General features: G+C 41.4%; 1 protein-coding gene across 7 annotated transcripts in view; it reads right to left on the reverse strand.

The window, feature by feature from the left end:
* ccser1 (coiled-coil serine-rich protein 1) overlaps positions 1-16,430 on the reverse strand; it is a 338,436-nt gene that overhangs the window by 94,472 nt on the left and 227,534 nt on the right. For 2 of the 7 annotated variants that reach the window (XM_061901130.1, XM_061901138.1), the window contains exon 11: positions 13,923-13,971. The exons of the other annotated variants lie outside the window; for them this stretch is intronic. In XM_061901130.1, coding sequence (XP_061757114.1) covers positions 13,923-13,971 — 49 coding nt within the window. The remainder of the gene's footprint in view (positions 1-13,922; positions 13,972-16,430) is intronic. 7 annotated transcript variants of the gene reach the window in all.

A 16,430-nucleotide genomic window follows, 5' to 3' on the forward strand; every position in this document is an offset into this window, starting at 1 on the left:
TGCTGCCAACACACCCTGCGGTCCAAAGGCAAGCCAGAGATGTAGCTAAACCAAAAACTCCCCTTCATCACATGTTGGGTCTTTGCTTGCTTGAGTGCAACATTCCCCAGATCAGAGGACCAGATGGGACGCTGGCAGAGAAGGTACAGTCCTGGTGGCCTCTATCAAAGAGCAGTGAGGGCCGAGGAGAGTGGCTACACTCCCTTGGGGGGGTGATGAGGAGGAAAGAGTAGCTCATTAGTGTGAATGGCGCACAGGAGATCATGCAGACGCCGTGTGGATGCTTGTCTGTTTGAGTGCCTCTGTCTATAATTAGGAGTTGTGGCAAGTATCTGCTGTGGATCGGAGTTGGATGAGTCATTTGGCAGCCAGCCAAGTTTTCGGAAATATCCTTACAAAACACACAAACAGAGTCTTCCGGCACTGCAGAATTTGTGTGGTAAGGCAATGTACTTGTTGGGGGGGATAACTGACTTGGCTTTCCCTGATAATAACCACCTGCAGATGACAGGGGGAAGGAACATTGCGCCACATTTACCATGTCAATAGCATGCATCAACTGATGTTTTGTAACAGGGCTGGGCGATATATCGATATACTCGATAAATCGCGGGTTTGTCTCTGTGCGCTATGGAAAATGACTATATCGTGATATTGGAGTATACGTTCTCACGCAGTTGCTTTTAGCTGCGGGCATTAAGCTACGGGCGTTTCTCACTCTTTCTTGTCTCTCGTTCTCACAGAGACTTAAAACAAGCGCACCTTCTTACACACGTTACATACTACCGCGTCATACGCCCTCGCTGACCAGAGAGGTAGCAGCATCGGTAACTTTAGCTGGGATGCCAGCGGAGTGGTGCGAGTGGTAAAGGGAGAGAAATAAGGTGCAAATCTGGTAATAAATGAAGGAAGAATTAATTTCTAAGAAAAACAGCACAGAGTGCATCGTCTGGCGGTGGTTTGGCTTCAAACGGGAAGATGTGGAACAAAGTTTTCGGCAAAAGCGTTGCTACAAAAAGTAGCAGCACTGCTAATTTGTAGCATCATTTGAAAAGCCACCCGTTAGAGTAGACCTCGGCAAATTAAGGCCCGGGGGGGCCGTTGCGCTTTTCGATCTGGCCCGCTGGACATTCCCAAATAATTTTTTTTAGGTGTTTAAGATGAAAACTGTGGCAGCCATTATGATGTGCAGTCATGTTTTCTAATGACCGTAAGTCTTCAACAAATATTTCAATGGTTGGACTCAGCGCATATGGATGATATACCAGTTACTATGGTCATCTAATTAGTTACTATGGTCAATTACGTCACAGCAGCTGAGACCAGGCACCAAGCAGTGTGGATGGGAAGCGTTTCTACAGACGCGGAAGGAGATTTTCACAACAAAAAGTTCTAAAGCTTAGTGATGTATAGCAGTGATTCTCAAATGGGGGTACGCGTACCCCTGGGGGTACTTGAAGGTATGCCAAGGGGTACGTGAGATTTTTTTTTAAATATTATAAAAAATAGCAACAATTCAAAAATCGTTTTTATATATATATTGAATAATACTTCAACAAAATATGAATAGAAGTTCATAAACTGCGAAAAGAAAAATACAACAATGCAATATTCAGTGTTGACAGCTAGACTTTTTGTGGACATTGTTCCATAAATATTGATGTTAAAGATTTCTTGTTTTGTGAAGAAATGTTTAGAATGAAGTTGATGGATCCCTATTACAATCCCCTAAGAGGGCACTTTAAGTTGATGATTACTTCTATGTGTAGAAATCTATATTTATTTACATGTGTATTTTCAACAAGTTTTTAGTTATTTTTATATCTTTTTTTCCAAATAGTTCAAGAAAGACCACTACAAATGAGCAATATTTTGCACTGTTATACAATTTAATAAATCAGAAACTGATGACATAGTGCTGTATTTTACTTCTTTATCTCTTTTTTTCAACCAAAAATGCTTTGCTCTGATTAGGGGGTACTTGAATTAAAAAAAAATGTTCCCAGGGGGTACATCACAGAAAAAAGGTTGAGAACCACTGATATATAGAATAGAATAGAATAGAAAGTACTTTATGATCCCTGGGGAAATTCAGCAAATATCAGATATATCAGATTGTTTACCGTTCGTGTTCATATTTCACTGTTTGTTGCATTTTTGTTGCGTTTTACTTGATTGGAATATATGTCAATCGAGAGGGGGTGTGACATTCATATTTTTTCAATATTCTGTGTTTTATAAAGTTCATAGAAAAATGTTAAATTCCAATACCTTTTTTTAAGGCGGTCTGTCATAACGTTTGTAGCACTCAATAAGACATTATTGTGAGGTTTTGTATTAGTGTTCATAAAAATAGATATACCGGCCACCAGACACAATTTTTTCTCTAAATGTGGCCCCCGAGTTAAAATAATTGCCCAGGCCTGCACTAGGGAATGAAGAGTGATTAAAACTCTGCATGTCAACATCTCCGTTTGGTGCCATACCCACAAAATGCCGAAGCAACCATTTCCAGATCAAAAACATATGGAAAAATTGGTCAACAGCAGAAGGAGATAACGTCCGCAGAAACCTACCACATAGCGAAGGACATAAACCATTTGATTTAATATTATTCAGCTAATTTTTATTTGACAGTTATTGAAATATTTTGTGTGACATCATGCACAAAAGTGCACTTTATTTGTTTTAAACCAGGGGTCTCAAACTCACTTTATCTGGGGGCCACTGCATGCAGAGTCTGGGTGAGGCTGGGCCGCAAGAAAAGATTTCTTTAAAAAATGTTGCATGCTCGTCAGCATGTCTAGTAGTATAATGATGTTTTAAATTGTATCATTGTATCAGCACAACTTTCTCTGTGCAAATAAGACACGATGGGGTGCCCCTGTGCTCAACAAAAAAATATTGCATCTCACACTTTTCCTGGAATTGTCTTTGCTCATCACAAACCTTTCTCTTCACTGCAGGCTTTGAAAAAGACACGCTTGGGGTTGTGGAATATATTTATATTATTCGACGCATGGAAAATAATGTTATTTCCGCAATGTGTGGCGTTCAGCTTTTCCTCCCAACAGCAACACGGAGGTCTGCGGATAATAGCCGGGAAAGTACCGGGATAGCGAGCGCAAAAAAGTGACGGCTCCCAGAGTGTTATCCGGCGTCATATAGAAATATATGTAGTGTTCATCGTGTGAGGCAATGCAAATTAAACAACAAAAAAAACAAATAACGGTTTAAATCGGTCCAGGTTATCGGGGACTATTATTACTGATGAAAGTGTCGCGGTGTGACTGCAGCCAGGCATGTAAGAAAACCCTCGTCTCCATGGCAACATCTTTGTCGCTTTCACTCATTTCCCGCTTTTCCACTAACGCTGGGGTAGGCAACCCAGAACGTTGAAGGAGCCATTTTGGACCCAAATAACACAATGCTGTCAAGCGCCATTCATATAAAACTCGCGGGCCGCACTAACATTAAACTTTCATATAAAGGTACAACGGTAGAAAATCGATGGATGGATTAAGGTGGGGGCCACAAAATAACGCGTGTCTGAGACCCCTGTTTTAAACTATTGTAGTTGTGTTCTGTACAAAAAGTGCACTTTAATTTAGTGTTGTTTTATATGTCACCTTACTGACATCATGCACAAAAGTGCACTCATAGCTTGTTTTAAAACGTCTCTGACAATCTTGCACTTTATGCTTTGAAATGACATGAATGTTTGTGCCACTGCTTAATAACTGTTTAATAAATACAGTTTTGCTAAATTGACTTAATTGTGGTTTCCCTTTTTGTTAATGTAGACACGTGATTACATGCATCAGGTGTTTATTCAAGGCAAAGGCAAATTATCGAGATATATATCGTGTATCGGCTTAAAAATATTGAGATATTAATAAAAGGGCATATCACCCAGCCCTAGGGGTCCCCCACCTTTTTGAGCGCACAGCTTGTTTCTTTTAAATCCCACATAGGAAAAAAAAAAGTGGACAAAGAGATGTGCGCCAAACCTCATAGTAAAAAATGCAAAAGGACCCCTGATCTATAATGTCCGGCATGCGCAACAACAAGAGTTGTTATAATGGAGGACGGAATACAGGAAGCAGCAACACATATATGCCCACTGATACAACAGAAACTCAAAATCCCGAATCATTCTTGCCCTCATTCAACCCCAGAGGGTACAGACTACATTATGCAAAACACACATGCACACTTTCTCCAGCATGCAACCTCCACCTGGGTATAACAATCTTTCAACTCCACGACTGCCACTGGGCACACTTCATTGTATACCCACACTCTTCCTTCTCCACCTGCTACCCATTCCGATGCACAAACACACACTCTCTCTAAAGTCAGTAGAAAAGGATCTCACACACACACAAACTTTACGGCACAACAACCGAGTGCATATATTTACAAGACACAGTCATAAGAAAGAGCGAAACGCATTTACGCCAACAAATGAACCCGCTAAATTTCACAAAGCTCTGTTGTACTTGTCAGGCCATTAGGGTGCCTTGCGAAACATTATATACTAATGCAGCGGTTAACGACTTTGGTCAAGAGTTTTATGACGGCAGACTAACACGGATAAAGTGACAGCTTCATTTGTAGCTCTAGAAAGAGGCTTTGGTGGTGCTTTAAGGACAGTTAGAAAGTACAAGTGCCCACACCCATTTATATGACAGTAGAACAGCAGAATAGAATAGCTAGAATAGAATTGACTTTATTGTCATTATATTTGCTTATAACAAGATTAAGGACTCCAGCTTAAGGTGGGGTAGTGGGAACAAATATGGGGTAAAAAGAAATAACACAAGAGGTAATAAAGGAAAAACTAACAATTGAAATAAACAGACTACTATCCAATAAACAAAATAAGCAATCCTGTATAATATACAAAATACTATAGAAATACAAAACACTGCGATGAGGTGGCGACTTGTCCAGGGTGTATGTGCCTTCCGCCCGATTGTAGCTGAGATAGGCGCCAGCGCCCCCCGCGACCCCAAAAGGGAATAAGCGGTAGAAAATGGATGGATGGATGGATGTACAATATACAGAACAAGACAAGAGTACCGGAGTAATAAATAACAATCAGTGTTGGACGTATTGCACTCTAAAGGTAGTATTGGACAATAGGGTATTAGAGTAGGATATTGCAGTGGTTCTCAAATGGGGGTACACGTAGGGGGTACTTGAAGTTATGCCAAGGGGTATGTGAAATTTTTAAAAAATATTCTAAAAATTGCAACAATTCAAAACTCCTTTATAAATATCCATCCATCCATCCATCCATCTTCTTCCGCTTATCCGAGGTCGGGTCGCGGGGGCAGCAGCCTAAGCAGGGAAGCCCAGACTTCCCTCTCCCCAGCCACTTCGTCTAGCTCTTCCCGGGGGATCCCGAGGCGTTCCCAGGCCAGCCGGGAGACATAGTCTTCCCAACGTGTCCTGGGTCTTCCCCGTGGCCTCCTACCGGTTGGACGTGCCCTAAACACCTCCCTAGGGAGGCGTTCGGGTGGCATCCTGACCAGATGCCCGAACCACCTCATTTGGCTCCTCTCGATGTGAAGGAGCAGCGGCTTTACTTTGAGTTCCTCCCGGATGGCAGAGCTTCTCACCCTATCTCTAAGGGAGAGCCCCGCCACACGGCGGAGGAAACTCATTTCGGCCGCTTGTACCCGAGATCTTATCCTTTCGGTCATGACCCAAAGCTCATGACCATAGGTGAGGATGGGAACGTAGATCGACCGATAAATTGAGAGCTTTGCCTTCCGGCTCAGCTCCTTCTTCACCACAACAGATCGGTACAATGTCCGCATTACTGAATTTATAAATATATTTATTGAATAATACTTCAACAAAATATGAATGTAACTTCATAAACTGTGGGGAAAAAAATACAACAATGCAATATTCAGTGTTGAAAGCTAGATTTTTTTGTGGACATGTTCCATAAATATTGATGTTCAAGACTTCTTTTTTTTGTGAAGATAAGTTCAGAATTAATTTCATGAATCCAAATGGATCTCTATAACAATCCCCAAAGAGGGCACTTTAGGTTGATGATTACGTCTATGTGTATAAATCTTTATTTATAATTGAATCACTTGTTTATTTTTCAAAAGTTTTTAGTTATTTTTATATCATTTTTTTTCCAAATAGTTCAAGAAAGACCACTACAAATGAGCAATATTTTGCACTGTTATACAATTTAATAACTCAGAAACTGATGACATAGTGCTGTATTTTACTTCTTTTTCTCTTTTTTTCAACCAAAAATGTTTTGCTCTGATTAGGGGTATTTGAATTTAAAAAAGTTCACAGGGGGTACATCACTGAAAAAAGGTTGAAAACCACTGGGATATTGTATAGGGGTGAATAATTATTATAAGTTAGAGTTCAACATGGTGACAGCTCTGGGGAAAGAAGCTGTCTCTGAGCCTGTTTGTTCTGGCTCTGAGGCACCTGTAGCGCCTGCCTGATGGTAGCAGGTAGAACAGGTGGAAGCCAGGGTGTGTGCTGTCCAGGTTGATGCTTTTTGCTTTGTTGAGGCAACGAGAGTTATGTAAATCCTTCAGGGAGGGCAGGCGGCAGCCGATGATTTTTTGTGCAGACTTTATGACCCTGTGAATCGCCTGTTTGTCTGCTTCAGTGCAGCTGGCGTACCACCCTGTTATGCAGTACGTTAGCAGGCTTTCGACAGCCGAAGAAGGTCACCATCAGCTGTATCTCCAGTCTGTTCTTCCTTATACTACAAACCTGCTCAGTGACCAAGTGGTTAGGGTCTCCGCCCTGAGATCCGTAGGTCGTGAGTTCAAACCCTGGCCGAATCATACCAAAGACTATAAAAATGGGACCCATTACCTCCCTGCTTGGCACTCAGCATCAAGGCTTGGAATTGGGGGTTAAATCAACAAAATGAATCCCGAGCGCGCCCACCGCTGCTGCTCACTGCTCCCCTCACCTCCCAGGGGGTGGAAAAAGGAGATGGTTCAAATGTAGAGGGTAATTTCACCACACCTAGTGTTTGTGATTTCACAACCATTAACAAATATGAGTGGTACTTTAACTTTAACTTTTTTAGGTAGTTGATATTTGTTAGGCCTGGGTGATATAGCCTAAAATTAAATCTCTGATTTTTTGGGAAATCCGATTTATGATTTTTTTCAGTTTTTCCCCCTACTTTTTAAATTAACCATTGAATACAAATGACAGAGATAATTTAAAAAAAACATTTCACTTATTTAATCAAAAACTAGTAGTTTGAAATTAATTATATTTATATAGCGCTTTTCTCTACTGACTCAAAGCACTTTTACATGGTGAAACCCAATATCTAAGTTACATTTAAGCCAGTGTGGGTGGCACTGGGAGCAGGGGGGTAAAGTGTCTTGCCCGAGGACACAGCGGCAGTGACTAGGATGGCGGAAGTGGGAATCGAACCTGGAACCCAGAGGTTGCTGGCACGGCCACTCTACCAACCGAGCTATGCCGCCCCAATTGACACTGCATATACAGAATTGTACTCTTTGCAAATTATACCTTGAATAATCAATCAATCCATCAATCAATCACGAGTGTCTCAAAGGGCTGCAAATGTCACAGAGACATCCGCAGCTCAGATCCCAAATCAGGGCAAGAAAAAACTCAACCCAATGGGAAAAATGTTGTTCTTATTAGACTAAATGTACATTTTCACTTGTTGTGGAATAATAGTCAAAGAAACAAATTAGGATTTTCATCTGGGAAGCAATAAAATACAATACTACTGTTAACAAAATTGTTGTCTCACATAGGGATAGTGAATGGTAGGAAAAATTCCAAAACAAAGTATAGTTCCATCCACCCATCCATCTTCTTCCGCTTATCAGAGGTCGGGTCGCGGGGGCAGCAGCCTAAGCAGGGAAGCCCAGACTTCACTCTCCCCAGTCACTTCGTCCAGCTCTTCTCGGGGGATCCCGAGGCGTTCCCAGGCCAGCCGGGAGATATAGTCTTCCCAACGTGTCCTCGGTCTTCCCCGTGGCCTCCTACCGGTTGGACGTGCCCTAAACACCTGCCTAAGGAGGCGTTCAGGTGGCATCCTGACCAGATGCCCGAACCACCTCATCTGGCTCCTCTCCATGTGGAGCCAGATGAGGATGACAGAGCTTCTCACCTTATCTCTAGAGGAGAGACCCGCCACTCGGCGGAGGAAACTCATTTCGGCCTTTTGTACCTGTGATCTTGTCCTTTCGGTCATAACCCAAAGCTCATGACCATAGTTGAGGTTGGGAACGTAGATGGGCCGGTAAATTGAGAGCTTTGCCTTCCGGCTCAACTCCTTCTTCACCACTACGGATCAATACAGCGTCCGCATTACTAAAGACGCCGCACCGATCCGCCTGTCACTCTCGCTACTCCTAGGTACTTGAACACCTCAACTTGGGGCAAGAACTTCTCCCCCAGCGGGAAATGGCACTCCACCCTTTTCCGGGTGAGAACCATGGACTTGGACTTGGAGGTGCTGATTCCCATCCCGGTGGCGTCACACTCGGATGCAAACAAATCCAGTGAGAGCTGAAGATCCCGGACAGATGAAGGCATCAGGACCACATCGTCTGCAAAGAGCAGAGACCTAATCCCGCGACCACCAAACTGGAACCCCTCAACGCCTTGACTGTGCCTACAAATTCTGTCCCTAAAAGTTATAAACAGAATCTGTGACAAAGGACAGCCTTGTCGGAGTCCAACCCTCACTGAAAACGGGACTTACTGCCGGCTGACACTGATCATACAGGGATCGGACCGCCACAATCAGCCAGTCCGATACCCCATACTCTCTGAGCAAAGTACAGTTACCATTTGCGTCATCTATCATTTCCCCTCGGTTTCTATTCATTTTGTTGACTAGACTAGGCATAGCTTTATTAATGTTGTTCGCCCTGTCGTTCCCGGGTTTCAAAACCAACTAATAATTCAAAAGCATTACCATCATTCAGTCCTTGAGGAGTTTAACGGGCGGTGAGAAGCATCACCGACAAACACGCACGGACAAAAGCGCAGCGAGAAGATGTAAGATTTCCTGCTGAAAACCTGGTGCTTTTAGCGGTAAAAATAACTCACGCACACTTCAAAAACAAGGAGGAAAGTGCTCAGGTGCCCTTGTGCACATTTGGGCAAACAAACCATGCCCTATAATTGTACTTATTGTCTCTTTCACCTTGTCTGCTTAAATGGCTTTATTTACACAAAAAATCAACCACTCACAAACAGCTTGATTGTTCTTTATAGTTTACAGTTGATGTGACCTTGTGGTGTCCATGCATGTGTCAGCGTGAGTGGGAATGTTTAAACGTGGGTGTGTGGGAGTGTAATCAAAGGGGGGGTCATGTGTAGTGGATGTGAGGAGGGGAGTGAAGTCATTCCACATAGTCTGACGGATCAGACTGACGTTATACAAACCTCGTTTCCATATGATTTGGGAAATTGAATTAGATGTAAATATAAACGGAATACAATGATTAGCAAATCATTTTCAACCCATATTCAGTTGAATATGCAACAAAGACAACATATTTGATGTTCAAACTGATAAACATTTTTTGTGTGCAAATAATCATTCACTTTAGAATTTGATGCCAGCAACACGTGACAAAGAAGTTGGGAAAGGTGGCAATAAATACTGATAAAGTTGAGGAATGCTCATCAAACACTTATTTGGAACATCCCACAAGTGTGCATGCTAATTGGAAACAGGTGGGTGTCATGATCGGGTATGAAGACAGCTTCCCAAAAAATGTTCAGAGCAAATAGTCAAACAGTTTAAAGGGGAACATTATCACCAGACCTATGTAAGCGTCAATATATACCTTTATGTTTCAGAAAAAAGACCATATGTTTTTTTAACCGATTTCCGAACTCTAAAAGGTTGATTTTGGCGATTTAAACGCCTTTCAATTGATAGCCTGTCGGATCATCAAAGATGGACCGATGCAAAGTGGAAAAGTGTTCTGTGGTCTGACGAGTCCACATTTCAAATTGTTTTTGGAAATGTTCGACATCGTGTCATCCGGACCAAAGGGGAAACAAACCATCCAGACTGTTATCGACGCAAAGTTCAAAAGCCAGCATCTGTGATGGCATGGGGGGTCATTAGTGCCCAAGGCATGGGTAACTTACACATCTGTGAAGGCACCATTAATGCTGAAAGGTACATACAGGTTTCGGAACAACATATGCTGCCATCTGAGTACCGTCCTTTTCATGGACGTCCCTGCTTATTTCAGCAAGACAATGCCAAGCCACATTCAGCACCTGTTACAACAGCGTGGCTTTGTAAAAAAAAAAGTGTGGGTACTTTCCTGGCCCGCCTGCAGTCCAGACCTGTCTCCCATCGAAAATGTGTGGCGCATTATGAAGCGTAAAATACGACAACAGAGACCACAGACTGTTGAACGACTGAAGCTCTACATAAAACAAGAATGGGAAAGAATTTCCCTTTCAAAGCTTCAAAAATTAGTTTCGTCAGTTCCCAAATGTTTATTGAGTGTTGTTAAAAGAAAAGGTGATGTAACACAGTGGTGAACATGCCCTTTCCCAACTACTTTGGCACGTGTTGCAGCCATGAAATTCTAAGTTAATGATTATTTTCAACAACAAAAAATAAAGTTTATGTGTTTGAACATCAAGTATGTTGTCTTTGTAGTGTATTCAACTGAATATGGGTTGAACATGATTTGCAAATCATTGTATTCCGTTTATATTTACATCAATTTCCCAACTCATATGGAAACGGGGTTTGTATATGCAAAGTCTACAGGTTGACAAAATGTACAGGAAGAGAACAGCACATTCACAAGTTGCTACTCTTTTTTCTGAACACATGCTTGACTTGACCTAGCACAGCACAAATAGGTAGGTAGGCAGGGGAAAAAATACACTTTGTTCAGATTCCACACCTCCGCATAGCCCTTCTGCAGGCATGAAATTATACCTTTACCGTAAAGTGTTAACTTGCTTATATTAAACCTGCCATCGTCCCTTACATCACGCTTCAAACTCTGCCACTGCATTTTATGGCAGACTTTTTTAAGCAAATTTGAGCTACTGTGTCCCCTTGATTACCACAGGGTTACGTTCTTTGGTAAGTGAATTTCCGCTAAGTAAGATGACTTTATTTTATGATTTACTGTATATGAACATTATAGGCATTTAGCATGGGGGGCCGGGTTTGTTCAAATAGATCACTCCGGACAGGGCTTGCAGGTAGGAAGATGATTTAATTTTGAACAAAGCTTAAAGAGGTACAAAAAAACGGAACAGAAAGCTAAATACTTAGCATGGACTAGAACAGTGGTTCTCAACCTTTTTTCAGTGATGTATCCCCTGTGAACATTTTTTTAATTCAAGTACCCCCTAATCAGAGCAAAGCATTTTTGGTTGAAAAAAAAGAGAAAAAGAAGTAAAATACAGCACTATGCCATCAGTTTCTGATTTATTAAATTGTATAACAGTGCAAAATATTGCTTATTTGTAGTGGTCTTTCTTGAACTATTTGGAAAAAAAAGATATAAAAATAAGTAAAAAACTTGTTTAAAAATAAACAATTGATTCAATTATACATAAAGATTTCTACACATAGAAGTAATCATCAACTTAAAGTGCCCTCTTTGGGGATTGTACTAGAGATCCATCTGGATTCAGGAACTTAATTCTAAACATTTCTTCACAAAAAAAGAAATCTTTAACATCAATATTTATGGAACATGTCCACAAAAAATCTATCTGTCAACACTGAATTGCATGGCCACTCTGCCAACCGAGCTTTAGTGAATTTTTGTGAACTCTAAAAGGGAGCGAGGACGAATTTGGCGATCGCCTTCTAACCAACGATTGGTATGTGTTTGTTTGGAATTAAATGTGGGTGGATAATAATGATGCAATACGTACACACAGCTAGCCTAAACAGCATGTTGGCATCGATTAGCTTGCAATCATGCTGTGACCAAATATGTCCGATTAGCACACTCCACATAAGTCAATAACATCAACAAAACTCACCTTTGTGCATTCATGCACAACGTTATAAGTTTGGTGGACAAAATGAGACGGAAAAAAGAAGTGGCATAAATCACGTCTTAGCCAAGTCATCCAGGGGGTTTACCTCGCTCGTCTGCGTGAACAGACTGCCGTGCTCCTGAGGAACGTCATCCGTGAATAGCTCACGCATTCCGGCAGATTCATTGGTGGTCTATTTTCCAATATTGCAGATTTCTTTGACTTTATCGTTGGAAATGCATCTGCTTTGAGTGTCGCAGGATATCCACACATTCTTGCCATCTCTTGCTTAGCTGTCGTCGGTAAAGTGTGCGGAACAAACGAGGGACTTTCGCATCTTTTGGCCACTGGTGCAACTTGAATCCGTCTCTGTTCGTGTTGTTACACCCTCCGACAACACACCGACGAGGCATGATGTGTCTCCAAGTTACGGGAAAACAGTCGAAAAAATTTAAAATAACAGAGCTGATTTGACTCGGTGCCTGTAATGAGATTGAGAAAATGGCGGATCCGCTTCAAGTTGTGACGTCAAGGGTGAAAGGTCATCGCTCCGACAGACTATCAATTGAAAGGTGTTTAAATCGCCAAAATCAACCTTTTAGAGTTCGGAAATCGGTTAAAAAAACATATGGTCTTTTTTCTGAAACATAAAGGTATATATTGACGCTTACATAGGTCTGGTGATAATGTTCCCCTTTAAACTGTTTGACTATTTGACATTTTTTGGGAAGCTGTTTTTATACCTAATCATGGCACCCACCTGTTCCCAACTAGCCTGCACACATGTTGGATGTTCCAAATAAGGGTTTGATGATCATTCCTCAACTTTATCAGTATTTATTGCCACTTTTCCCAACTTCTTTGTCACGTGTTGCTGGCATCAAATTCTAAAGTTAATGATTTTGCAAAAAAAATATATGTTTATCAGTTTGTTGTCTTTGTAGCATATTCAACTGAATATGGGTTGAACATGATTTGCAAATCATTGTATTCCGTTTGTATTTACATCTAACACAATTTCCCAACTCATATGGAAACTTGGCTTGTAGAATTAATTATATCTTTATTATAATGTATAATAAATACAAATATTTCTTAAAATACATTTGATACTTATTCAAAATCATTTTAATAAATTATAAAACATAATTTGTACTATATTAGTTATATGCCTTTATATTATTTCCTAATGCAGTGTTACTGCATATTTCCTAAATGTATATTCAGGTGGGTTTTGGGGTTGGCTGGAATAGACCTGTCATGCACTCGAATGCCCATTCCTCTAAGGGAGCTCAGTTTTCATTGTTCATTGTAAATTTTTGTCAAAACCGCTGACTTATACCAAATGAAGAGAAATGGTCGCTACCTCTGACTTGTTGCTTGAATAATAAATACTTTTTTCCAGACCAAGAAAAAGGGTTACTGCATCAAGGCTCTAAACCAGAAGGGACACAATCTTAGACAAGATACGGGTCACCGTCTCACAGGGTTGAGGTACTGTAGGTACAATGGGCAGCATTCCCTTCTACACAGCAAGACAAGGCAGTGACGGCAGCATTCCTCACTCAAAAGGGTCTCCACACCAGGACTTGCTTAGCAGAAGAACCATAAAGTACTGTCATGATTGTTCCTTATGTGCCATACTTAAGAAATCTATTTTAATAATATTGTATTGAAAAAAGCTGATGATTGTGGATTTGTCCTGTAGGACAATGATAAAATACTGAATGCAACACAAGGGCAGGTCAGCCTTGGATCATACCGTATATTAAGCAAGCCCCAGTACAAAGACCCCCATGCTAGTATAGTACATAAAGGGTGAGCCACTACAATACAGACCACGTCCAATCGGGTGATATCGGAATCGAGACACTCACTCAGTTGTCTCCTTGAGGATAAAGTGGCGCTCCCGTGCGCCTTGATGCCCTAGAAACAAAAGACATGTTGACACAAAAAGCAATGTAAAAATAGAGAAAGGGGCAGGGATTGGAGGTGGGGTGAGTACAGAGACAAAGAAGGATTGTTTTTGGATCAGACAACCAAAGAATACAGTATTACACCGGCACGACAAATTAACCTCGAGTGTGGATTTATCAGTGGAAGACTGATGAATGTCTTTACCTCATTACATGAGCCACAAATGTGTCTTTTCCAACAGTACAAATAACCAGCCACCGACGCACCGCAGTCATAGCTGTTAAATCTTGTGGTGGCTAGGGTCTTAAAAACTGACCACTTCTTCAAAGAGAATAAATTCAGCTAGTGTGGGACACCCACACAAGTGCAAGATTTAAGGATGCTGCTGGTGGTAATCGTTCGCCACACAGTCGGAGGAAAAATAAAATACATTTCCTCCTGTTTTTTTCTGTTTCTGACAAAGCCTCCGCATTCTTCCGATGATACCGTAGAACCCATGCTATAATGGTAAAGTTTCCGCAGAACTGTGGCAGTCGGTTTTCCATTTCAAAGAAGCAGTAGTCAGGAGAAACTGGGGTAAATCGTGTCACATGTATTGTCTGTCGCAACACTAACAACAACAATGAAGAACATCAAAGGTTTCCTCATTATACAGTAAGAGAAAACTGAGGGCAAAGTGAATGACACTGTCCCCAAATAAGACAAAACGAGAGCAATCGTCCTTTATTTTTAGCATTTCTAGCCATGTGTTTTTCATCTCTAGCCGGCCGACATACCATAATCCAGATTAGGTATTAGGGGGCAAAATCTCTTGATTGATTGTGGGGATTGATCTCAAACATTATGGATCTGTTCAACTAAACTGCGTTGCTACTAATTGCCTACAGTATGGTCTGACCATCCCGCCAACATACCATAATCCACATAAGGTATTACCATTCCCAATACAAATACCTACTTATGACTAAGCTGGGTCTCCATTTCTTCTCTGCTCCAGGTTAGTCTTAAATCTTGCCTTAATGTTCTGGCCCTTTGTATCCCATTGGGTTGAGTTTTTTTCTTTCCCCGATGTGGGATCTGAGCCGAGGACGTCGTTGTGGCTTGTGCAGCCCTTTGAGACACTTGTGATTAAGGGCTATATAAATAAACTTTGATTGATGATTGATGTATTTACAAAAGCAGAATTAAGGTCAAGAGTGTGTGTGAATCCTCTGATCAAATCTGCTCAGCCAATTAGCAACCACTAGTGGTTTGTGTCGTCATTACGGTATTTGCAACCCCGATTGGTCAAGTACTAATAGTGAATTGTATAACCAACAGCGAAGTACCAGAAGTTAGTAGATTAAGGTACCATGCAGTGGAAACCGTACTGCGCATCATCACCCAACCAAAGTGGTGGAAAACTGTAAGAGTACAGGACCATAAGGGGGCAAATTCTCTTGATTGATTGTGGTGATTGATCTCAAACATTATGGATCTGTTCAACTGTGCTGCATTGCTACTAATTGCCTACAGTATGCTCTGACCATCCCGCCAACATACCAAAATCCAGATAAGGTGTTACCATTCCCAATACAAATACCTACTTTTGACTAAGCCGGATCTCCATTTCTTCTCTTCTATAGGTTAGTTTTAAGTCTGGCCTTAATGTTCTGGCCGTTTAAAGCCAACAGTAAAAGAAATAAGAGACCAGGGCTGGAAACTGAGGGGCGGCATGACTCATCCTTTTCTGCTCGGTGTAAAGCAATCAACAAACTCCTTTAGTCGTTTCCCCTACCTTCACCCGGCGTGACAAGACACTTGGCATCAGGGGAATTAGTGAGGAGTATTGATCACAAGATGATGATAGGAATTTAACGAGAAAACATTGGGTGTCCATTTTGAATATCTGTGGTCTATAAACAAGAATGAATGCAAATAAAAAGTTAAGCATTATAAAGCATGCTTTCTCACCGTGATCGCCTCCCACATGCGCTCTTAACTACAGCTCTCAAGTACTCGCACACAGAGGGGTGATTCTACTGCAGGCAGATGGAAAGAGGCCTCCAACAGTAAAAGTTGATGATGGCATAAAACCACAATTAAAAACCAAACACACACACACAGACATTACCTGGACCTTGGTGGAGGTCCGTGGCCGTTATTATTGAAGGGTTTTCATGGGACTTTAATGCAAAGAGGCTCACGCAGGGGTCTGCAGCCAGCCATGTTCTTTTACGTTACCACATAAAGTGATTTGTGGACTGGGGCATGTGAGCAACGTCACAACGCTTCATTGGAAAAGAGTATGTTGTGAAATGTTACTACCTATAATGCCTATTAAGAGCTGTCTGCTTCGCATTAAATAGGGCATGGGTCCTTTTTTAAGGGATAAATGGTAAATGGGTTATACTTGTATAGCGCTTTTCTACCTTCAAGGAACTCAAAGCGCTTCGACACTATTTCCACATTCACCCATTCACACACGC

Source organism: Nerophis ophidion, linkage group LG01 (assembly GCF_033978795.1).
Source record: "Nerophis ophidion isolate RoL-2023_Sa linkage group LG01, RoL_Noph_v1.0, whole genome shotgun sequence".
NCBI classification, from domain to species: Eukaryota; Metazoa; Chordata; class Actinopteri; order Syngnathiformes; family Syngnathidae; genus Nerophis; species Nerophis ophidion.